General features: G+C 41.3%; 1 protein-coding gene across 1 annotated transcript in view; it reads left to right on the top strand.

The window, feature by feature from the left end:
* Window positions 1-26,422, top strand: part of CEMIP2 (cell migration inducing hyaluronidase 2) — a 336,915-nt gene that overhangs the window by 126,608 nt on the left and 183,885 nt on the right. Inside the window, exon 6 of the mRNA XM_086961256.1 lies at window positions 1,417-1,605. Coding sequence (XP_086817382.1) covers window positions 1,417-1,605 — 189 coding nt within the window. The remainder of the gene's footprint in view (window positions 1-1,416; window positions 1,606-26,422) is intronic.

The following is a 26,422-nucleotide window of genomic DNA, read 5'->3' as shown; positions in this document are numbered from 1 at the left end:
AGGGGAGTACGTACAATAATCATATACAGGAATAATAACCAGTACCCAAAACAATAATCAAAACAGGGGTCAAATGGGGAATCTAAAAGGCAATTAATCAAATGTTGAACATCTACTTCTCTTTTAAATCACGAAACCGTTCCCAAGCCAAACAGAAGTCAATCTGTTAAATGTTTGTAATGGTTTCTTTGACGGTATGTTAGTCATCCCGCAGAATGTTCCATTCTGAAGATCGCAAACCCATATACTACAGTTCATTTGGTTCTACATATTTGTTTTAAATATGATGGTTCTTGAGACAAGTGGTATTTAGTAGATCCGTTCCCACATTTTAGAGGAAAGTTAGCTTTATCGTATTGCCTTGTGAGATCTAAGGCCTATGTCCAATAATACAGGCCTCGTCGTATCTTTGAGTTACGAGAATTGGAAAAAGAGAAACAGACTATTGTGTGTACTTTTGCCAAATGCTGGTTTAAAATAAAAAAAATTAAATTAAACAAATACAAATTTGCTCACGAGCAAGAAATTCAGCGTTCAACATTTCACATCCTGCCTTCTTTCTTAAATACACTGATGCCTGAAGTAAAAGCTCAGCTGTAAACTATTTCAATAAATGGTCAGATGGTCTCTGAGGGACTGTGGAATGAGCAGTCACACAGCTAATTATGTAGATGACTGATGACTCGGTGAGTTTGGGAAAAGCACCCCAGATGGCATCAGTATATTCGGTACCACATTATGGCTCCCAGGGCTGTTTGCGGTAGAGGGGACTGAAGAGAAACTCTGCCAGTCAAGCGATAGTAGGAGTTCCTTTCCAGGGTTTCCTGATTTGAAGGCACAACAGCATCTTCTACCTTTTTAATCAAAAACACGTTGTCACAGTGCTCCTGATCAGAACCTTTCTTTCATAAGTCTACTTTAGTTACACAACAATCTGGCTGGCTATATCATGCAGAATTAGCTTAAATGTTATGGCTATTAAATGAATTACAGGTTTGTCGTTTTAGTTTGAGAAGCACTGCAAGTTGTGTGTTTCAGTATGTTGAAGATGGAGCATCTGTCTCACGTTATTGCAAGTCTATTCGAGGGGGTAATGTAATCACCAAACTAGCAAAAGTATAAACTGGCGGCATATGTTACATTTGTACAAGTACAAAAATTAAAGAATGCGAAAGAAGTTCATGCAAAGAGATTTTGAATGTGACATATTGATTCATTGTATGTTTACAGTGATTAAAGTGAACCTTGCAATTGTTGACCGTATGCTTTAAAATTCTAACCTGCTCAATATTAAACAAATATATTTTGAAATGAACCTCTAAATTAACTCCTTTATGTGCAGTTGATTCTGTCGAGAGCGCCACTGCTGTTTCTTCAATGGGGAAAACAACTGATTTTTTTTTTGTTGTCATTTAGGTGTTCCGATATCTGCCTTCCAGATGGAGGCGACAGGCGGAGTTGTGTTAGATCTGCTGGACGATGTGAGCAGCTGGAAACCTGGTGACCAAATTGTTGTTGCGAGCACAGACTATTCCATGTACCAAGCGGAGGAATTCACTGTCCTGCCTTGCCCGGCATGTACCAAACATCAGGTCAGAGTTCAAGGTAGGATGTAGTAACTTTCATAATGTAAGGTAGAAATGAAATACTTGATCTACAGGCAGAGGGACTCCCTTAACTCCACCTCAAAGCATGAGGGAAGTGCATAGTGTCAATGCTTTCATGTGCTTTAAAGGTTATAGATAGGACCCAACGGAGTGGGCTAAATGTTAGAAAATCTACGCTAGCAAAGTGTAAAAGCAAACCCTGAATAATTTATTTAAATAGCTCATTAAACAGAAGAGAAAATGACTGTGAAATGTGTCTGTGGTATAAAAGTGCCCAGTAGATGCCACAAGTAACAAGGTGAAAAAGCAAATGCACTATGGCCCTTCGTCAAGATGATTGTATACAAGTATGACATGTAAACTGGTGTGGTCTGAGATCCATAGTTCTGTAAATTAAATAATATTAAATATATTTAATGCACTTCCAAAATATATGCATATGAATGAAAGCAGCTAAAGGTTCACACATGTGTTCTACATGTTCAATTGTGATATGTATTCTATTTAGTACTTTATTTTCAAAATCTTTTTAGGTATACATGTAGCCATCCGTGGTATTATTTGTGGACATTACACGTATTTCTGCCTGGGAAGTAACCCTCAATCAATCAATCAATTAGGGAGTTGTAAGCGCGTTACTCACCCATGAGGGTCTCAATGCGCTGAGGGGGGGAGGTACGCCGCTCCGTTCAGCCGAAGAGCCAGGCCTTGAGGGTCTTCCTGAAGGTGTTCAGGGAGGGGGCGCTTTTGATGTCTGCCGGTAGCTCGTTCCAGGTCTTGGCTGCGGAGTTGGAAAAAAGATCATCCGCCTGATCTGGCTCTATGGTTATGCGGGGTTTCAACCAGTGCGAGGTTGGATGGTCACATGTTTCTTTTGGGTAAGTGGAAGTTTATTCTGTCGTTGAGGTATTTGGGTCCGTTGTTGTGCAGGCATTTGTAGGCGTAAATGAGGATTTTGAAGGCGACTCTCTTCTCCATGGAGAGCCAGTGGAGTCGCCACATGTGTTGGCTCATGGGTTCGTGCTGGGGGATGCTGAGGAAGAGTCTGTCCGTGGTGTTCTGTATTGTTTGCAGTTTGCGGAGTAGGGACTTGTTGATGCCGGCGTAGAGTGAGTTGCCATAGTCGAGTTTGCTGGTTGTGAGTGCATGGGTTACTGTTTTCCTTGATTCGGGGGGAATTCATTTGCAGATCTATCGGAGGAAGTGGAGGGTGTTGAAGCAGCTGGAGGTGATGGCGCTGACCTATCGGTTCATGGCGAGTGATGAATCGAGTACGATGCTGATGTTCTTGGCATGATCTGAGGAGGTAGATGGGCTTCTGACGGTGGTTGGCCACCCGGTGTTGCCCCATGCTATCTATCTATCTATCTATCTATCTATCTATCTATCTATCTATCTATCTATCTATCTATCTATCTATCTATCTATCTATCTATCTATCTATCTATCTATCTATCTATCTATCTATCTATCTATCTATCTATCTATCTATCTATCTATCTATCTATCTATCTATCTATCTATCTGGTTTCATTTGAGCTTTTGAAGGTTTGCAGTGCTGTCTTCATTAAGGGTTTGTGTTAAATTGTCTGAAATCTGAGGGGACTTGTATTTCTATAACAATCTTACCATTTTTGATTTGCCAGAAGCTTCTATTTTGAGGCAGAAAATAATTCTCTTGGCTGCCCCATGTGGACTGAAAAATGTAATGCGTTAGTAATTGTGTATGTAGCAGCAGAAATCTTAACTTAGGATAATGCTGTATGTGTAAATGTATACCTTACTGTAGGTCTTTCAGCTGGCTGCAGCTTAGTGTCTGACACAAGAGAAGTGTCATCATTTAGCTGGTCAATGCCATTCTAATTGGGCTGGTTCCCAGCATCCTGCTTGTGGATGTGGTGGCTCATACTACCCAAAAGGAAACTCGAAGTACACAGTCTTTTAACAGTACTAAGGAGTGGATTGACTGAACGTGTTGTACTGTCCCTGGAATGCTTAGTTACCAAAGTTATCATTTTATGACCTTGAGAGAGAATTGTTGCAGCTGTGTTCCACAACACAACCCTTGCTACATATCTAGAAGTGGCTCTGTCTTTTGAGATTAAGCTAAAGCGTCAATCAATCAGGGATTTGTATAGTGCAGCTACCCATCCGTGAGTGTCTCGGGGTGGGGGGGGGGGGGGTGGGGGTGGGGATGGGTGGTGTTGATCCATCTGGGTGTGGATTCACGTGCCCCCAAAAAACTCATTCTAAAAAGACGCTACTCCATATTGCGGCACAGATCAGAAAATGTTGCCACACAATATAGGACATATTCGGCACACTGCAACACTTTCAGTGATATTTTTGCAACACTATTTTGATTGTATTATTACCTTGGTTTTAGATTTGTTTGAACTATGATTGTAAACCTAGGTAGATTTACAAATGGTCCCAGTCTACCTCCATACCTTTGGGAATATATGTGCACATACATACACACATACGCACGCACACATACATACATACTTACACACAGACATATACACACACAAACACACAGACTTTCTCTCTCTCTCTCTCTCTCTCTCTCTCTCTCTCTCTCTCTCTCTCTCCCTCTCCCTCTCCCTCTCTCTCCCTCTCTCTCTCTCGCTCTCTCTCTTTCTCACAGCTGTCCCCTTGGCGTTCTTTGCAACAAAGTGCGGTGGTATATCAACAACTGAGGGGTGTGGCGATGGGGGCATGCTTCTCCCCCAGTTTTGCATGTTTACATGTGGGATGGTGGGAGGAGCATGTGCTCAAGCCCATCCTAGAGGAACACTTCTCAAATAAGGTAGTTGCCTGGTGGCGATTTATTGATGATGTCTGTGTCATTTGGCAGGGCTCTGTAGAATCAGCACAGACCTTTATTGATAAAATCAACACAAATGAATTGAATCTTAAATTCACTACTAACATAAGCAGTGTAAGAGTGGAGTTCCTAGATGTAGAAATTTATATCTCAAAGGGTATAATAAACACCAAACTACATAGGAAAAACACGGCTGGCGATTCTATCCTACACGCCAGTAGCACCCACCCTAGACACCCTATCAAAAGCATCCCTTATGGGGGATTTTTGAGGATTAAGAGAATCTGCAGCAATACTGAGGATTTAAAAACTTGCCTAGACCAAGCAGTGCAAAGATTTTTAATCAGAGGATACAAAATGGAAGACCTAAAGAAAGCCTTACACAAACTGGAGACACCAATAATTACGCCTAACGAAACTCTGATGGTAGATAATATTGAAACTCCAAGCGAAAAAGTGCCCATCAGATTGATCACAGCCTATAACTGTCAGCATAAGAAAATAAGACAGATAATAACTAAAAACTGGCCCATTCTAAAATCTGACATAACACTGGCATCTGAAATTGAAACTGTCCCTAGCATTACTTACAGGAGAGCAGCTTCTATGCGGGACACATTAGTAAAAACCATGCCAGAGATAGTCACTAAAACTAACATCAAAAGTGACTGGTTAACCAACAGAAAAGGCTTTTATAAATGCAGCTCATGCAGAGCCTGCGAATTTGGTATCAGTATAAGGGAGGTTCAAGATGCTTTCTCCACAGATCTATACCAATTGAAAGGTCTGTTTTCATGCAAAACAGAATTTGCTGTTTATATCCTCGAATGCACTTGCAAACTTAAGTACATAGGCAGTACAAAATTACCTGTTGCCAATCGTATCTTACAACACCTACGAGCCATTGTCAATTCCGACGCCAGTTACCCTGTGGCCCGCCATTTTAAACTTGTACATAAAAACAATCTTAATGATCTCACTTATTTTGTACTAGATGCGGTGCCAAAGGAATTAAGAGGAGGAAACAGGGATAAAAATCTTAGACAACAGGAAAGTCGTTATATTATGCAATTTGACATTAAGATACCGAACGGTTTAAACACAGGGGAAGATTTATATAATTTCTTGTAAAAAGTTTTAGAGCGGAACTTTTTTAGTAGAAATATTATTAATCGGTTATATATTTGCTGCTACTTAAAACTGTAATTTACCTCATTATGAATGTGTTTTTCTATAACTGAATTTTATAACTGTCTTTTAGCAATTTTATTATGTGTGTAAATAGTATTGTATGAATTTTTTACCTATTTTATATTGGATTTTAACGGGATTTACCAAATATTTGGTTTTACTTGTTTTTATCTGGTGTTTATTGGGTGGAATGTTTGTACTCTGCTATTTTGCACTTATACAGACAGTTATATCATGTGAATTTAAGATCAATAGGAGAAATATGGAAAAGTAATGCAATCTTATGAACTGCCATGTTCTGATTCATGTATTTATCTTTTCATCTCACTAGTCACTTTGTCTTAGATGCCTTGATCAATTACACATTCTAATATTATGACAGCATATGAATGAACAATACTGCATTTTTTTCTAATGAATTAACTATGTATACTACATCAGTCATAAAATGTGTAAATTTTGATTGATTTTGCTTTTTAAACTATATAGAATTCGAGTTAAGATTATATACTTTCTCTTTTTTTACACTATAATGAACTAAAAGAATTTCACTGGTTTCCCTCTATTCAATAGGCCCTCTGTTATTATGAATTACAGGCTATGGATTACATGCCAATATTTGTCGGTTTGGGTAACTCATATATTTGCTGTGGCCTTTAGGTTTTGGTCTCACTAATCAATTTGCCATGATACCCATTTAGAGCTAGGGCACTTTCCCAGTATATCTGAAATATGATCTCTTTTAAAATTGCTTTGTATATATGTCGAACGTTTTATACTCTGTTTTTATGGAGAAATGAATTGAAATATCTAGACATATTTATACATTCGAATATCGGCATACAGTTATATAATCAGTGTTGTATTTATACATGAATTAATGTCATAGTCTGTCTTCTATAACCTTTAAAATAGAAGGGAGGAGCCTTTGTAAATGGGAAATAGTATTTAAGCACTGTGGTGGTCACAACATGTCATGTGATCAAGTCCGGGCTAACCGGCCGAAACGCGTCATGTCTGTTTGGATGGGAAAATAAAAGCACTTTGAAACTTCGAAATCTTGCCGTGTGGTCCGTGTCCTGGTCGGAATCCGTTTGTGCGGTGAAATACTGGGAAGTGTTTGGCACTTACACACAGACATATACACACACAAACACACAGACTCTCTCTGTCTCTCTGTCTCTCTGTCTCTCTGTCTCTCTGTCTGTCTCTCTCTTTGTCTCTTTGTCTCTCTGCCTCTCTGTCTCTCTCTCTCTCTGTCTCTCTCTCTCTCTGTCTCTCTCTCTGTCTCTCTCTCTGTCTCTCTCTCTGTCTCTCTCTCTCTCTCTCTCTCGGTCACTGTCTCTGTCTCTCCGTCTCTCCGTCTCTGTCTCTCTGTCTCTCTCTCTCACACAGCTGTCCCATTGGCGTTCTTTGCAACAAAGAACAGGGCACACTTCTACTTGCTAATTAGTTTTATTGTGTATGACCTTACGTACACAATAAAAGTGGTTTCCAATGTGTGCTCCTACACACTAAAAGCACTATGTAATCACTATGGAAGTGTGTGCTGTTCTTTGCAAAGGGCGCTGTGTGGATGTTGCAAATGGTAGGCTCGTTCCATCAGCTCAGCACTAGTCCTGACATGACCAATGTTCTGGCCACCAACTACAGAGGACAGTCTAACATATATACATCTACACTTAATGTAGTGAGAAGCCGAGTCATAACACCCATGAGGAAAAACAGGGCATGATCTAATGCAGGCTTCTCCAACGAGTGGTTTGTGAGCTACTGGCAGCTCACCAGCTACCTTTAAGTGGCTCTCCTGTGTGCAGCCCAGTGAATTTTAGTTAGAAGCTTTATGCTTGGTTAGATCAAATATATGTATACCAGCATTGAAACACCCCTTATTTGAAATTAAAATGTGTGTATTTAAGAATGTATAAACCAATGTTTTGAGGAAAAGGGTTGAATTTCCAAAATATATTTAAAGTTTATATTTGAGCAATAAAAATCAAACATATTTTATTAACTTGGTGCTAAGGGCATTGGTACTATTGTAGTATGCATTATCCATTTAGAGGCATTCCACATAGACAAAAGAATGTTTTACATTCCTGCTGGCAACCCTGCTGGAAGAACGAAGGTGATCACTGCAGGTAATCATGCATATGGGGGCAACTGATGTAATCTTTTCTGATGTGGTAACTACTACATCACTAATGATATTAGTAACTCTGGAAGATTTTCACTGAACACAAGTAGCTCTTATTAAAGAAAAGGTTGGAGACCCCTGATCTAATGTTATGACAAGCGCTTTCAGGAATAAGATGGACAGAAAAACGAATGCAATACATTTTTTGTTTTATCTGCACTGCTTATATGTGCCACTGAGATATGCTTTACACATAAGAGGCACACCTTGAAACCTCGCGCTCTCTACCACACAATTGCTGCAGCGGGAGGAGTGGTGGGGAAAGATGTCTTTCTACTGCCGTCTGCTAAAGTAGTCTTAACTGTGGCTCTGTGCCAGTAATTCATCCCATCCCGGGCCTGTGGGGGGACAACGAAATTGACTGCCTCAGAGCAGAAAACAAGAGCCAGCTCTCCTGTATACATGAAGCAGGAATGGCGCAGAGAGGAAAGTCATGAGTGCTACTAGGAAAGCAAGAAAGGCACATAAAATAAAGCGAGGCAATGGTTTATTTTTTCTTTATTGCGGCAGGTTTGCTAAAAATAGAGGTTATCGTGCTCCTCAGCCAATTTCACGGTCAAATCGCGATTTGCGAAAAGCTGGCGGAGGCGATCTAAATGTTTTTCAGAACATACCTACCCCGAGTTCCTGACATTTATGGATTTCTTTAAAATAACCAAATACTTTATTCCTCTTTCTATACATTTGCTAACCAGTCTCGTTCTCTTTCAAACACAGTCATAAATTACAATTGGCCATGTACAGCATGCTGCTGTTTGCTTCCCTTACACCCCTCCTCAGGGTGCAATGTGCTCTTCCTAAAGGAAATGCTTTTGAGGTAATTTTTATCCTTACAATCTCCGCCGCTCTTAGGAGAGCTCATCCGATCTTTAGTCGCCGCCGGTCGCCCCTACTGCCGCCGAGTCCAAGCGCTTCCTCGTCCTGCCCTCCCGGTCAGGGGTTCCTACTGACGCGGACCATTCTCAGAGTTCTATGGGGCCTTTCAGCAGCCACCATTGTCCTATTGAAGTCTCAGTGTAATTGTGAGTCTCACGAAGCGTCAAGCCACTTACCCTCAACTGGCTTCTCACTCCACCTAAGCCTCCCTGCTGAGCTGAATCAAGGTGCAAAAGGCAGATGAATAAAAATACGTAAAGATAAATGTGATAAAACCCCATCTTTCGAGTCCTTGATTATTTTTATCATCAGGTGTGTTAATTTAATCAAGCTTAATTTAAACTGCATTCTTCAATTGGGTAAAATGTTTTAACTAAAGTAACTCTCTATTAGGATGAATTGGTAAGCAAAACTGCTGCTAAAACATAGTGTTCTGAATTTCACAAGCTCAAAGACCATCTCTCGAAGTCACTTAAGGGAGTACTATTACATTGATTAACAATGATATTGGTTAGTCACTGTGCTTAGGCCAGGGAAACGCACTACTTAATGAAATACATTATTATTAATAAAAAACTTAAATTTCCGTGTCCGTCACCAGGTAGTCCCGATTGTTAGGTCTCACTTAAGACAGTGCTGTACAGCAGCCGCTTTGCACTTCATAGATACTAAAAGACATTGGCAAAGCCAAGAACTCTTGCAAGGGCAAGATCTATTGGCTTTGCCAAAGCTTGTTTTAATTTGGAATTCTGCATGTTTGACTTTTTATGGGGCCCAACAAATAGGTTTTAAACACGTGGCTTGTAAAACCAACATGCTTTGTCTTCAGTGCAGCTCCCATTAGTAGCTAAGCTGTCACCAAGACGTCAGAGTGATTAATAACTCCTTGCAAGTAAGGAACATTAATTCAGGCAAGCGTCGTGCTGCTTAGGTGGAGTTGGCGCTGGGACATAGGACGCTTTCACTTCCCAGTTTTACAGTATAGCATGCAACCTGGTACTTTGCTGCATTACATTCTGACAGCTGCTGGCTGTAAACCCATTTTCCTTAAAACAAACTGTAGATTCATTTAAATAATGGTGTGGAGCTTGAAAATTTTGTGAAACATACTTTCCAAATGCAATTTGGCCTGCCCGACTCAAGTTCCTCATTTTAGATTTGTGAATCTTGATAAGTGTGTTATTTATGTGCCTGAGCTTCAGTGACCTAATGAGAGGTATACCTTGGCTGTGCCCTTTGTCACCTAATTCCCACTGGTGCTAGAGGGCTAGAGTCCTGTAGCACCAGTTGGGGCTGTCTTCTCTTGAAGGCATCTGCTTGTCCTCTTTAAAAGCAGCAGGTGGGAAAGAGAGTGCTGCTGGGACATTTGGTAATGAGCAGGATACATTGCATGTGTTCCATTTAGGGAAACAGTTTAACGCACTTATGGTTACCATTAGCCAGCATGATTACTGCAAGAATGTTTGCAACAAGGTCATAAAGCCCTTTGAAGAGGTGCAGGTAGTGATTGTTGGAAAAGAGATGCAATATGTGGGAAAGGAGATACATAGCTCTGCTGTCTTTATTATTCAAGATGAATTCACTCTGGGAGAATTTAGTTGTCAATAGACCGTGCATCACTTTAGAGTGAAGGTGGGATTGAGTGTCTGTGGGAACTCTATACATTGCTTTGTGCTGCCCATCGATAGTCGCTCCCATTGCGAGAAATACCTGCTTGTTCATTGAAATTTCAGAACTTCTTTGTAACTAGAAGAACATTTGCAGAGTTGAGTACGCCTACCCTTCTCTTGAATCCTTAGTGGTCACTTTTCTGACCTGGTGCACTTAATTATTTGCACATGTCTCTTCTAGAAAATTTCTTGTGGAAGGGGGTGTATCCCAAGGAACTGTAAAACGAGAAGCCACAGATACCCTAGAACCCCAGAGACTCTGAACCAAGCCGGCTGGATGCTGAAAATCCTGCCTTGAAGGCACGCAAGTCTGTATCTGAATGGTGTCTTGCATGAAGTAATTCCCTGATCACCTCGGAGTTGCTGGGAAGACCAGGCTAGACCTGTGAAGTTGGGATGACTGCACCGCCATGGGCCTGAGCATGTTGGAACATACCCTGAAGGGTCAAAAGAATGCTGCAAATCTGAAAGCGATTTTGTAACGTTTCATCAGGGTTCCCATCAACTTAACAGAGTACATCACATCATCCTAATTAGTGCTTGTCTATGAACGAACCATCTAACCATGCTGCTACCTGCTAGTGGCCATTTTGTTTACAGTAGTTTTATCTTATGCTTTATTTTCACCAATGTCTATTTTTTGATACAGATTGTTTTCCCTATAGCCTTTGACCATTTGTTCCCAGCCATACATTTTTGAAGTATGCTCATTAGCAAAGTCGTCTCGATGTATGTAAACTTGATTTTACAAGGCATTTTCAGTCCTAACAATACATAATCAAATTGTACAACCTGTGACATTTTCAAAGGTATAAATTCACTCTACTCCTGCTAATTACCTAAATCCCTGTAAACCCACTGACTGCCATTTGAACATAGGGACTTAAGGTGAGAGACAGGCGAATAGGAGAAATGAAACAGACCTAAATCTGCAACCACCTTGCCCCACACCATCCCAGTCTCCCTTCCCATTTATCTTTCTACCTTCTTGGTTACTGATTTCCAACCACCTAAGTTTACATCATTAATTACTATATTTCGTACACTGCTTTTTTGATAACATCTGGATACTATTAGGCTGACATTCGGATAGGTATTTTCTGACCCTCCCACACAAACTTTCATCCTATTTATCTGCTTCCACTGGGTTCTAAGAACATCAAAAACATCATTAGCCCAACCTATTTCGGTTCCTAGATCAGTGCTGTTTCCTATACCTCTCTAGCTGTGGTTTCTGCATCACAATGGCACAGAGAACCCTGATGGTTGCAGCACTGGTGGTGTTGTGCTTGAACCTGGGTCTGGATGGAAGTTCTGCCCTCTATGACAATGAATTCCTTCCTGTCCTTCTGCAGCATGTGGATAATGATCAGCATCAGTGTCCTTGTATGGCTCACTCCTTTAGTTCACTTTGATTCTAAGGCCATCTCTTCTTTTGCATACTCTTTCACTTTCTGGCTGCATTCGTGTAGTCTTAATCAAGGCTCTGCCTTGATCCCTGTCTATTCAACATTAATACCTTACCACTGGCAACGCTCAAGAGGCTTTTCTCTTTTATTGATGTCACCCAGTTCATTGGTCAACGAGGCTACTCACTTTCATGACTATCTCACTGCTAATTCTAAATGGATGAGACTGAAATCCCTCCAATTCAGCAGTGGCAAAAATGAAGTCCTACAAGTTTGGCAGGTCTACCATGCTCCTGTCTGATATTTGGTGGCATGCCTTCATGAGGATGGTCTCAGTTTAATCAATTGTTCTATGCAATCGTTAACTCCGCTTTAGCTCCCAAGCCATGTTTTACCAGCAGTCTTCCCCCTTTTTTCTTTGATGAGTTTGTTATCCGTCTATCATCTACAGCAAATCGGTCACCCAAGCTGTTCATTTCTCTTCTTGACTACAATAATTCTGTTTATGACCAAAGTATATTCTGACACAGCTACAGACTGTAATTAATGCTATCACTATGCTTATTCTAATTTTCTCTAGAAAACTCACACTTGCCAAGTTAGTGCCTACATTTAATTGAATGCCAGCCACCAAGAGAATTTTATTCTAAATGCCTATGCATCGGACACCGCTCCCTTCATGGAACCTTCTGTCCTGCTCCAACCTTTTTTTTGATAGATATTGGTATGTAGTTTACACCCTGTGGTAGGAACTGTGCGTTTGTGAACAGAATAACCTATGGGATGGTGAAACTGAATCCATGAACCCCTCAGGATAAATCGTCCTATAGGCCAGCTAGCTCACAGTGTCTCCATAACTCTCCCTAGGTGGGTAGCAAATGGTTCTGGCAAATACTGAACATGACAACATTGATCCCCCAGGAATTGTGGTAACATATCTGGAACTCTTTTGCTCAGTCACTTGTGCTCTCCTTCTCTCTTAGAAATGTACAAAGAATACACAGTGGGACGCTTTCAATATTTATTGTACTAGCAAGTTTCTTGTATAAAATATAAGTGCTGCAATGGTCAATAGTCGGAAGCAAATGAAAGTTATTAGAAGTACTAGGACAGTGAACAAATTGAAAGGTCCCACCATCATGCGGAAGTAATGTAAATATACAAGCATATAAAAAAATATAGACATTTGGCGTTCTCCTACTACACGACCCCTAACCTAAGTTCTAGGGCGTTTGTGAGTCCTACCAAGAATCCCTGTACTGGATTATCCAACCCCTGTTACCTGAAGGAAAGGAATGTAGGTCTTGAGCTGGACACCCCTCGTAAGGATATCAGCAAGCTACAGGGCCGAAGCATCAGCATGTGAAGACCATGCACATTACAGCAAAGGGCTCCTCTGCTGATACCCAGAAACTAATGTTTATTTATAGCAATTGGCATCCTTGCCTGGGGCAGAGATCTTGATCAGACTGTCATTTTTTGTGTTCTAGATAGCTATCTCGCCATATGAACGAAAGCAACAAGCACATTTGTACAACATATGTATAAACCTTGTCCACTGTGTCAAGGTAGCATGATAGTTCCAAGAAGTAATCCAGACTGTCACAGATGCAAATGTGTGTCACAAGTCATTGTGTAAAAGTGAAGGCAACGTTAGGAAAGAACCATGTATATGTAAAATGGCCCTTTAGGCCTACCTGGAACACATGATAATTTGGCTTCTCTCACATATCTTCGCTCCACTTCTGTTTAAGGTTTCTTCCATCTGCTAGGCTCAGTGTGGTGAACGCAGCTTTTCAATACTATATTTGCACAAGTCTCCATGACAAATTTAAGAGCCACAACTCTTCTTCAAGATATTCATTGTATGCCCGACTTCAAGATTTTTCCCAAATATTTTAATAATCATGCCACTCTTCTCTTACTGTGTGGCGGAGGACTGATTTCCAGAGTTTTGCAGTTACAGATGTGGACCTTCGTGGGAGGTGTTTCCTCGATCAGTGATTTTATTGGGTGCCAAATTTCCTGGGTTTGTTTAAACTTAACATCTTCCAAACATCTTACTTTTCTCCGCAGAATTGGTTCTTGCAATCAAATGTTCCAGTACCAAGCAGTGTGAGAAGAGACATGCAGCCTCCATTATTATAGTTTCTAAGCTTTTTCCCCAAGAGATTTGTCTATTTCAAGAGAGACTGGCATGTTTGATAATTCTGGCATAAATAAATGCAAACACTCTAGAGTTGACAATGTTGCAATCGTGTTCCTCCCAGCTGAAAATACTGGCCTCATCTGAACTTTCCATTGAGATATGTTGAAATAGAGGAATGTTTTGGAGAGTCATATCAGGATATTTGCTATGTATTGACTGGAGATATGGGTCAAACGATGGGTAATTGATAGGTTTGAATTGAAGCCAGTCACAGAAGTGTATGAGGTTTGTCTGCAGGAAATCTTTTTGCAGCTGCTCTCTCTACAGGATAGCATTCCACAATTTATTTTAAATGCTAAACAGTTGTATTCAGGATAAATGGTTACTTTATTCTGAACATGTTTTGGACAATTTCCATCTTTTTACTTGGAAAATATGTTAAATGAGGCTCCATCGCACTAAAGCTGAATATATATATATATATATATATTCCCCACAAATGCCCATGCATTAAGAAGCACTCGTCCAACAGCACGTGTCAGGCTGCAACACAAACTCAAGTTCTTCAATTATTGGTGCCTGACGCGTTTCCGACTTTCACAGTCCTTGTTCACAGGCAGGGACATCGCTGAAATAAAGCCAGACTGCTGATTAATCACACCTGAATTTATTACCCCAGTGAACTTCCTGATAAGGCACAAAGCATTCTGGTATCAGCAGTCCTTGAACCGCTTCGCAGTTCATTACTCATGCTGCTCACAGTTCAAAAATAAAGCAGCGATGTCTCTCAATTATTTAAAACAATCCAGCCATTAGTGGGCTAACGTTGAGTCATAGCTTGAGTGCACAAACATCTTGCGCCATGCTGCTGGTCCAACAAGAGCCTCGTACTCACAAGGCCCCAGGCCCGCTTCTGATATAGCGTAGGTGCTTCCTCGCGGCTGGGCTGCCGCTTACAGATAAAGTTCCACAAATGCCCATGCATTAAGAAGCACTCGTCCAACAGCACGTGTCAGGCTGCAGTTCATTACTCATGCTGCTCACAGTTCAAAAATAAAGCAGCGATGTCTCTCAATTATTGGGACCAGCAGCATGGCGCAAGATGTTTGTGCACTCAAGCTATGACTCAAGCGGTTCAAGGACTGCTGATACCAGAATGCTTTGTGCCTTATCAGGAAGCCCACTGGGGTAATAAATTCAGGTGTGATTAATCAGCAGTCTGGCTTTATTTCAGCGATGTCCCTGCCTGTGAACAAGGACTGTGAAAGTCGGAAACGCGTCAGGCACCAGTAATTGAAGAACTTGAGTTTGTGGTTTGTGTTGCAGCCTGACACGTGCTGTTGGACGAGTGCTTCTTAATGCATGGGCATTTGTGGAACTTTATCTGTTAATATGATCCGGAGCTGTTTTTGAGTTACCTCTCTATATGAAATATTATACGCACTCTGCACTTTACAAGCAGCACTTTCTTCGACACTTCAGCTCTTAACAAGACGTTCATTTTCAGGCACTGTGCTTTGCACTTCAGCTTAATGGCCTGTGTCAACACGCCTAGTATGATCCTGGGCTGCTTTTGTACATGCATTGCTTATTTTAATGTACCCTCTGTTTTTCACAAAAAGTATACCCTCTGTCTCTACCTTTTTCACATTTATGGCATGGGCCGGTGGCATCTCAAACGACACTATGCCCTGAATGACAGCGAGTCACCCTACACGTGTTAATACCATGCATTCCTACCTTTCAATCATTTTGAAATTATATGGCTTTTTTTTTATAGAACCGCAAGATTTCTCCCACATTTATGTTTTGTATTAATTTTACCATGCTTCCACAATGTGTTCCCATGCCGGAAATGTGTTTTTTTAAGGGTTTTGTCACAGTTTGTCTTTACTGTGATATTTGCGTTTTATGTAACTTGTAATTATTTGAAGTAATCACACAATTAACATATCATTCTTCCGACTGCTAAATGCCCAATTAACTTTAGCAGACCCCCACCAGTCGCACAGAAATTATTTACTCCTCCTTACACATCCCCTTCCCCACAAATGGGCCTCAGCACAAGGCTCGTCACACAGTGCTCAATTCCCAGCCTCGCATACCTAAGTAATTTATATAAAATAATAATAATAATGCAGACTCTTGTAAAGCGCAACAGCTACCTCAAACAGAGGTGCCCCAGCAGCTATCCCAAGCTGGCGGCTGTGCCTCTAAAATGCCCATGAGTGCCACCACACTTCTCTATGACCTCTGAACAAGCGGTCATGGACAAAGAGACACTTTCAAGTTGCTCATTTTAAATGACCACTTGACAAACTCTCACTTTGTGCATGTTTGACGTGCGCACTCCAAGAGAGAACATGGCTCTTTTAGAAGGAAGGACGCACATGCACACTCTAATGGTAACATAGCCCAGGAGTCACAAATGTCTAGAAGCGTGCTAGTGATCTGACTGTAGGAAAGGTCTGTGTCTTGTGGGAAGCCAAAACACGTCCCATAGTTGTCACTGACTCCACTCTAGTGTTTACTCTGAGCCCATTCACATGAATGTACTTCTGCGTAGCCTTACAATAGTTGGGTAAATCTGGGAAACCGAAGCCGCCCTCTACCCACGCAACCTGCAATGTAATTTATATGAAGTATTAAAAACATCTTCCTGTCTATTAAAATAAGCAGAGCCTGAAAAGCATACAACAGCCACAGAATGAGATTCATTTTGAAGGCGGAGATTCATTCCAGCTATGTAATGTATAGATGTTTCCACCAAGGTATTTCCTGTGGTCTTGCAGTAATGTGGGTACATTCATGCATTACAGTTGCCCTCCCCAATGATCACAACTAACCACCATTAACTCCGTCCACCTCAAAGAAACTGGAATGGCGCATCGTATGGTTTGCTTTGACCACACAAGACTAATCCATAACTAACAATAACCAATAACACTGGACTAACCACTAACCCTGGGTTCTGGAGCAGCGTGCTACCCTGCATAAAGCGCTTTGATGACTCATCCAGGGTAGTAAGCGCAATATAAATAGACTTACAATACAATATGCAGAGTCCGTTATATAGCAGATACTTCAAAGGCTGCTCATACATGGGGAAAGGGCCAGTCTGCCGCAGTCATGCTTGGTCAAGAGAATCCAGATTCAGCCCGGCCATCTCAGATTTTTCAGTGTCAAATTAAAAAAGTGACACAGCTCTAAAAACCCTGGGAGTTTCACCAATGGTGGGATCAAAGCTACTGAATTGATCAATAACAACATAACGTTGTGACGAAGAGTGACATTTTGTGTATTGCTCAACATGTTCCACTTACTGAGTTTAGTAGTTCTGGCCCATAGAGGTAGGTGCTCCCTATAAAGTGCAACCAGTAGTGGAGGAACACAGAGAATTCATGTCTTGTTTCTTGCTTTAACGAGAACATGTATACATATTCCATTGGCCAACACTCTTGTACTTACGTGTTAACCAGTTATAACAATGGCTCTTTAGATCCTTGCCCGCAAAACAGCAGCTCTTCCTAAGGAAAGATTTCACGGTGCTGCAGAAAATGACAGGTCCGTTAATTGTTTTTGTTCTTTTGTCTTCTAATATGTCCTGTTTTGACTAGACTTATTCAGTATTCATGCTATAGTGTGGGCAGATGCTCTTCAGGCCTTTTCTCCAGGATTGCATATCTCTGCTTCTGTATTCAAAAGCAATAGACTTGTAAGAACAGCAAAGGTGATCATGGTTTCCAGGGATCTGGTGTCCACCAAACCCGGCTCTAGAATGGAGGGGGTTACATATCACGAATCAATGAAGAACTGGAAAATACTTGTTAACAGAGTACAGATGCAACAGTTTGCAAAATTCCATAATCTGAGCTCCTTGCAGGTCAGTGCCGCAGCAGCCAGCTTTAAACCCCCCTCTATATAGATGTGCTTTGCATCAAACACATAAAAGGAGAAGGGAGGAATGCTTGCAATACATCTAATCACTGACATTTACTCGGGGTTGCATTCTAACCAGTTCTGTGACCATCATGCCACCTCAGATTAGACCCAGCCACATGCAAATCATTTTTGGCCGTGGTCCAATTGAAACCGCCCAGGCCAAACTGCCAAGACAGATCTTCTCTGAACCAGAACATAAGCATCCCAAGATCAGGTTCTCCCTGACTGGGGCTATTCAGCTGAATGTAGCTTGGTTCCAGTGGTACAGTGAGCATAAGACCCACATCGAGAAACTTAGGGTGTTGCGTCAAGCACAAACAAGATGCTGGGATGAAGGATTGGATTAAAGTCTAACCACTAGCAATCACTCTGGGTCTTGGGTTGCTTGTTTTCCATGTCAGAGAGGACCTGGTTTGGCAGTTTGGGCTGGACTATTCCTATTGGAATTATAGATGAGTACTTGACTTAATTTGCCTTTTTGGTCTCACCCACAGACCATTTCAGCTGTCTGTTGTTGAAGCCCTATTGTGAACTATACGATATGTAGAGCTGGCCAAAATCCTACTAGACACCTGGAAACCGATTTAACCACACATTGGCAAGCTCAATTGTGAGAATGTGCCATGACTCACTGACAGGCATTTCAAATTTTCTTTTTTATTTTGCCAATATTAAAGGAAACGTGTATTGGCTCAAACCAATAAATAGCTCAATCCCTTTTTAATGGTGAGACCTATTGGATTTGACCATGTTTATTTTTCACCAGGGTGTTCGATTTGTCTGTAATGTCACTTGGAACACAGAGATTGATCAGCTATGCAGTGTTCGACGTCATTGGGAAGCCAGACTCAAAATGCCCTTCCTCAGCCACCCACTGCTAACTCGTGCATTACTTCCTTACATTTTTCCCTTAATGCATTAAAAAAAAGAATGCCTGACATGACACATTTTCTCACATCCCTCAGTAAGACCATCAGCTCTCTAAATTGTTCAACATATACTTGATGGCCTGCCTTTCTCCCCCATTTCTCTCTAGCCTTCTCTCCGTCTCCTTCCATGACTAGTCATGCTCTCAGCTCACCTGAAAAAGCAGAGTGCAGGTGCCATACATTCAATGGCTTTACCACTGTCACTGCCAGCATGGAGAGAACTCTTGTACTTTGATGCATGTCTGCACTGTCGCCAGGGAAGGTAGTTGGCAGTAGGCAGTATCTTAGTGCCAACTGCCATTCAACCAGCTCCTTCGTGTGGGTAAAGACATCTGCTGTTTCTGGCAACTTGGGTGAGGCAGTGCAAGAGCGGATCAACATTTGCTCTTCAACCATTTCTCTATACTTGAATATTCATATTCTCCAGAAAGGCAGGGGAATGAACACATGATGACATAGCAGTGGAAACAAATATTGTTAAGTTCTGACATAAATATAGTAAATGAGCAAAACTGTAATTTGCTGTATGCAATAATGGCTTGCAGTGGAGGCCAAGCTCAGCTGACAATGGCACAAGAGCTGAATGTAATAAGTTCAAAGAGAACCAGGCATATGTTGTCTCGTTTAGCAGTATGGAGGTTACAGGTTTGGATATTAACTGGCGGCGTGATGGAGGGGATATTGCTGGCAGTATTTCCAGCGTTCTTATTAGAGGCTGGGCTTTGGATCTGGAACATTTACCCAGATTGCTTTTTGGTTTGAGTTCCTACATTCATAGTTTCGACAACAGTATGAATTGTTGTACTCCAGTGAACCTCTTGTGCTGGATTCTACAGAGGTTCATTTTCTCTTTCTTCTTCCCCCCTCTGCTAATTATTGTGAAAACAGCTTATTTTGATCTGACTTGGCCTGAAGCCTCTCTGTTTAGCATTTCTATACAAGGCTGCCATTGAGTTCTGAGTACAGCAAGTTTGAGCGGGACAGCCAGAAAAGACAACACACCATTAAAAAGTCTCATTCTGTTTAATTGATAATATAGTACTGCTGTCCTTCTACCCTTCTTCTTGTATCTTCAAATCAGTGTTTTACATCTGGCGTTAGCCAAGAACTTTTAATCTTACATATATGTGTAATGTACTTACTTACAGGGACATTTTTCTTCTTCTCACTGAAGTGTCTTGTGAGTTAGAGATGATAGGAACCTTTTGGTTCCTGAATGACTCCATAGAATAGTGACGTAAGTGCATGGGTATGGGTCATAGAATTCATGATATAGAATGTTCAGTTCATGGTCAAACGCTGATGAATAAAAGTGAGTAATACCAAGCTCCCTGTGTGGCATGATCATGTACAAGTACCTAGGTTGTGGTAGGACATTACAACTGGTGACAAGATAGGGGATTAAATAAACTCCGTGAACCAAGAGTGCTTTCCTGGAGAGTTTGTTGTGGTCCAGCGAACTGCTCTTGCGTGCCATGTGTGTCCTAGTCGAAGTGAAAATCAACGGCTGGAGTCAAAGCAACACTCCAGCCAGTGCCAGGCCTGTGAAGAAAATGAAGGCTTTAGGGAAAGTGTGTTTGTTGTTGGCTGGAAATTTGCTGATCAAGTCGAGACAAGAGGTACTGTGCCACAACCTGACACCGAATTGTCATTCATATGGTACGATAACGCTAAAGACAGCAACAGCCAGGTACAGAAAAGCGCTAGAGGCTGTGGTTGCCAAGTGCATGAAAGAGCTAAAAACAGACATTTCTAACATCAAGAGACGCGGAAGGCAGTGACAAACTGGTACGGAAAGTGCAGCGAGCGGCGACAGCCAGATGCAAGAGAACACTGGTAGCATAAGTAGATCAACACAAATAAGCAATAAAAGAAGAAATTTTAGAAGCGGTGACAACCAAACATAAAGAAAATATATACATGACATTGTCGAATTGCAGTTTATTTACAAGAAGCTGTCGAGAAAGAACTTGATACTGTATTAAAGTATGACATCTTTGAGCTATCCACTGGTCTGACGCCAGTGGATAAGCTGTGCACATCTGCATTGATATGCGCCTAGCAAATAAGGCGATTGAAAGTGAACGACATCCAGTGTCATGTAGTTTCCACTTTCCAGTAGGAGCTGCACGTTTTTTGGGCAACATAAACGTTTAGGATGGTTCCAAACTGATTCCGAGCACCCCCTCAGGATATGTTGTCCTATAGACCAGCTAGCACACAGTGCCACCATAAGCACCCCTAAACCTAGAGAGATAGCGAATGGCTTGGGCAACCTCAGAACATGACAACCCTGACTCCCTGAGGAATCATGGTAACATATCTAGAACCGTTTCGCTTAGTCACTTGTGCTCTCTCCCGGAGAAATATACACAGAATACATAGAGGGGCGTTTTCAATATTTACTGAACCATTGTAATTCCTGTATAGAATATATATGCTGCAATGATCAATAGACAGAAGCAGATAAGAGAAATTTGCAGTGTAAGGACAGTGAGCAAAATAAATAGTTTTGCCATCTTGCTAAAACAATGTATATATGCAAGCATATAAAATGATATATAGATATAGCTTACCCTGACCTAGATTCCTAGGGTGTGTGTATTCTGCCAAGAATCCCCTAATTGGATAATCCAAACCCCATTACTTGAAGGGAAAGTATGTAGGTCCCCGTCTTGGTCACCGGTTGGACTTCTCTCCTCATAGAGGGATCAGCAAGCAGCTGAACTGAGGTTTTAGCAGGTGGTGACCTCGCAGGGACAGCAAGTGCTCCTCTGCCCCAACCTGGAAATGCTTGTTTATTTATAAAAGAAAGCATCCTTGCTCCCGAACCGAGACCTTAGTCAGGCCGCCATTGTTTATAACGTATTGATAGCAGCGTTGCCACATGGATGAACAACAAACCATCACATTTGCACAGTGTATGTTCAGAGCTTGTACGAGATGTTCAAGGTGTCGTGATACTGTTCTTAGAAAGTGGAATTTGTAAGCAAATTTAGTTTCATGGAAACTAATCATGCACTGTCACACAAAATGTGTGTCAAAAGTCATTGTGTGAAGGAGAAGGTAGCTTAGGAAAACATGTGCATGTAAAATGGCAGTGTTTCTCCCAGGGCCTAACTGAGCCACATGACACCAAGTCTGCATATTGCAGACATGGTTATGCAGCTGAATGGAGCTAATGTAACCTTGATTTGAACAAAGGATATCACCAGCCTGAACTCTAGCAGAATTGCAGGTACATTACTACCTTTTCGACTCATTGGTCTGTTTCTACATAAAAGGCTAAGTTTCGGAGTGTCATCAGCTGCCGAACTGTTTCAGGATGTCATTCGTTGCATAGCACAGCCAGTCATAAATGCTTTCAATCACAATGAATGACATACTAGTTTTTTGGCCTACACGAAAGGAACATGATACAGCTGTGACACAAGTGTGTTGAATACTTGCTGACACAGGTCTCACTTTAAATCTGGCAAAATGTGAGTTTCCTCAAACCAAACTTTTTTTGATGGGGGAATAACTCCATATCCAAACTAAGTACGAGCCTTGTCATCTACATTTCCCCACAGGATGTAATTATGCTGAGATCCTTCCTTGGTATGGCCAGGTACTGCTCCCAGTATATATGTGATTTTGCCAAACAAAATGTCCCCTTGAAATGGTCAAGTGAATGTGAATAACGTTTCAAGAAAATCAAGCAAGCAATTGAGAACGTAACTGAAGTTGCAGACTTTGATCTGAAATTACAGCTGTAGGTTGTTGTTGATGCGAACCCAGTGGGGTTGAGTGCCATCCTTGCCTAGAAACGTGGGCATTCCAATGCCCTGAGACACATTATGGCTTGTGCAGGCCGAAGTTGTCAATGACAGAATGTGCTTATTCACAACCTGAGAAAGAAAGCCTTGCTGTAGTGTGGGCTTGTGAACATTTTCATGTGTTCCTGTATGGAAAATATTTCACAGTTGTCATTGACCACCAAGCATTGCTCACCATTTTTGGCAGTCCCAAAGCCAAGATACCCCCCTCACATTGAGAGGTGCTGGTTGCGATTGCAGGAGTAAGATTATTATACGATTGTACATAATTCAGGAAAAGATCAAAACCCTGCTGACTACTTTTCACATGTGCCAATACAGTCTCATGGCACTATTTCCAAAGCGGCTGATTACTGTGAAATCCAGTACCCCTGCTACAATATCTGTAGAACAAGTCCTTGCTGCTACGAGTGCTGACAAAGATTTGCTAATACCCAAAAGATATTATTACACATCAATCGTGGTGGACACATACTCAACCTCTTCATGATGACCTTAAATACCAGAAATTCAAAAATGTGCAAGGGTAACTTTCAGTTACTCCAGAAGGCATCTTACGAGGGTCAAGAATTGTCATACCTGAAAGTCTGAGACAACAAGCCATTGAACTGGGCCATGAGGGGCACCGTGGGTTATAGCTACGCAAATAACTTTACAGGATTGAGTTTGATTCCCCGTCTAGATAAGAGTTAAAGGCCTGCCATTTAATCAACTGTTTGTCATCTAAGACAACGCCACATCCATTGAACATGTCTGATCCAAAACATGCCTGGGAGAAGATTGCCATTGATTTCTTTGGACCCCTTGACAACAGACATCATCTACTAGTAATTGTTGATTATTATTCCCGTTCTCCTCTGGTGGAAGTTATACCGTGAACGACTCACAACAGTGTCATTGAAAGACTAGGAAGTGTTTTTACAACTTGGAATGTTCCTTCAATTTTTAAATCTGACAGTAGCCCGCCTTTCAACAGTCGGGAATTTAAAGGCTTTCTCACTCATTTAAATATCGAGCATCAGAAAAGCACATCTCTCTGGTCACATATGGTTGGAGTGGTTGAGAGATTTATGAGTACCCTCATGAAGACCGTTCAATGCGCTAACACTGGAAAAGCCTGAACTTAAATCAGTTATTCATTCTACGCTTCGTGCCTACAGTTCAACTCCACATTTTACCATCGGTAAAAGCCCACGTACTTTAATGTTTGGGAGAGCCATAGGACCAAAGTGCCTCAATGGCCAATGAGACATCTATTGATATTGATGAACTTTACAGTACTGTCTCTTCTCACAAACGTCACAGAAGACCTATGCGGACAGACACCACTGTGCACGGAACACTGTGTTCAACAGAGGAGACCAAGTGATCGTAAGGCAGAAACTGAAACATAAGTTTGATGTTTCTTTTGATGCTGACCCACTGAGGGTTGTGACCAGTAAAGGACACATGGTGACATCTCATTGTCCTGGAAAGTCCATGTGCGCAAGGTTCTTTGCATTTAAAGCACCTGCCTCGACCATTGCCAATTCCAGATGTCAGGAGTGAGACTTAACCACCTGAGAGTTCAGAGAGCCCAATGACCATACTGATGCCTTTGTCACCAATGACAGTTATGGACCCTTCCGTGGTATCTGCTCAGTCTCACGTGACCAGATCTGGGCAATTGGTTTGAGCATCAAAAGGACTTATTGAAGTGTAGTAATGTATATATTTATTATTGGTGTTTTAAGGAGGAGATGTCATGTCTTGTGAATTAGAGATGACGGGTCCCTTTTGGTTCCTGATGGATTCCGTAGATCAGTGACCTGAGGTTGTGGGTCATAGAATTCATGGTAAAGAATATTCAGTTCACGGTAACATGCTAATAAATAAAGATGTATAATAGCAAGCACCGTGTGTGGAGTGATCATTTACAAGTATCCAGGCTTGGGTTGGACGCTACACTCACTACAGTGTGGTGTAATGTTTCAGCCACTTCAGCTATAGGCGAACGCCACTGTGAGTGACTTGACTCTTCCCTTTCACCAGAAGCACATCCACAAATAAAGTAGTCCCTTTCGGTGCCTGGGGCTATTATGGCAATGTGTGCTTTTTTTTTTTTCCATTAAGCCAATGTCTGTGTATATTTGCAACGACTGGCAGCTCCAACAACAGTACCGTTTTGCAAAAAAACATAGCCAAACAAAACAAGTCTTAACAAACTAATAAGGCTGGTGGCCAACGCCAGACCTGTTGGCTTTGTCAGGGCTTGTTTTTTTACTGTTTCAGAGGAGCGCTGATCTGATCCTGACAAGTTCAACAAGCACACACTATATTTATTCTCATGAATTTAGCCTCGCGAAAGCATGTTTTTATTGCAATGAATCACTCTGGCCAGCAACCAGAAAATACCATAGTTATGAGCCAAGTTGCTGCTACAGCTTCGCGTTGTATGTATTCAAATAACACTTAATTGATTTTAGTACTTTGTTCCAAAATAAAATAATGTTATTCTAAATACAGCTATAAATCTTAGTAGACTAATGTAAGTTTCTGAGCTATATTTGCTTTGTGACCTACATTTTCAGTCGCTTGACAGATATAAATGATTAGTAAACGTCCACCTGTAATATGCTGGAAGAAACATTCCCTATATCTTTATACATTCTTTACTCTCCGAATTCCATTTTCGATGGTTTGAATCTTAGAATTAAGGATAAAGAAGGAAGTATTCACTTTCTAAGGACTTCCAAGTTATCTTTATTGGTTGCACATTTAATGCAACTAATTATTTTCTAGGAAAATATTTTTCATAACAGTTGTGGAGTCAGCGGTGTGCGAGGCATTCTTATGTGTCTGTTGCGAAGACTTTCTTCTGTCTACTGCTTATGCTGTTCTCTGATAGGGCAGACCTGTAACATCTGTCTGCTCCTGTTTAAGGAAGAACAATGAGATGGATGAAGCGAGCCCGTGTAGTTTTGCACCAGTGCCCAGCGCTTCCTACAGCCCGCTCTCATTACCTAACTGTTATGTTTGGCGTCTGCCATCGCTTCTGTTGGATACGTCATTCGCCTTCTCTGCAGTGTGTCATCTGGTTCAACTTTTATTGGATTTTGGACTCTGATCTGCTTTAGATCAGGGTGTGATATTTTTTCTCCTTACTTGTAATAAGGTTCCTCGCCTGTCTCTTATGTTCCCTAGTTACCGTTCACTCTGTTCACTGCCTTCAGTCTGAACTATTATTTCAGATCCATCATACTGCGTGCCGGGTAACTTACCCAGCATTGCCTTAGACTATGACAAGAGACATGCATGTTGTGCAATCCCTCATCATTTACTGGAGAGGGGTACGTAGTTTCTCGTTGCCTCGTTGGGTAACTCGGTTTGTAACATGATCATACATTTCCAAAATTGAGTCATGCTAATTAAGATACCAGATTTACAAAGTTTTTCCCCATGAGTTGACATGTTTTACTTTGGTAATTAATTAGAACACAGAAGTTTACACCTACATTTGGAATAATAAACAAAAAATCATAGAAGATGCATAGTGAATCAGGCCTGTAAATTAATGGCAAAGATATACTGAAGACAGGGGTAAGACACCGCTACTGTCAGAGGATGCTTTGTGCATCAGGCTTTCTAACGTGTTGCAATAGCAAGCATGAAGTGAGTTGTCTGAGATGCAGACAGAGGGAATGAGCAAGGCATCTATAGAAAGTCTCTCACATTGCAGTGCTACTCAAGTAGTTGACAATTTATGAAATAATACTATAGATTCACCTTTCTGTTGTTAATCACCATTGCTTTACCTTTGATGTT

The sequence above is a fragment of the Lissotriton vulgaris genome, chromosome 3_1 (genome assembly GCF_964263255.1).
Source record: "Lissotriton vulgaris chromosome 3_1, aLisVul1.2, whole genome shotgun sequence".
Lineage (NCBI taxonomy): Eukaryota > Metazoa > Chordata > Amphibia > Caudata > Salamandridae > Lissotriton > Lissotriton vulgaris.
This window is presented reverse-complemented; position numbering and strand designations above follow the sequence as displayed.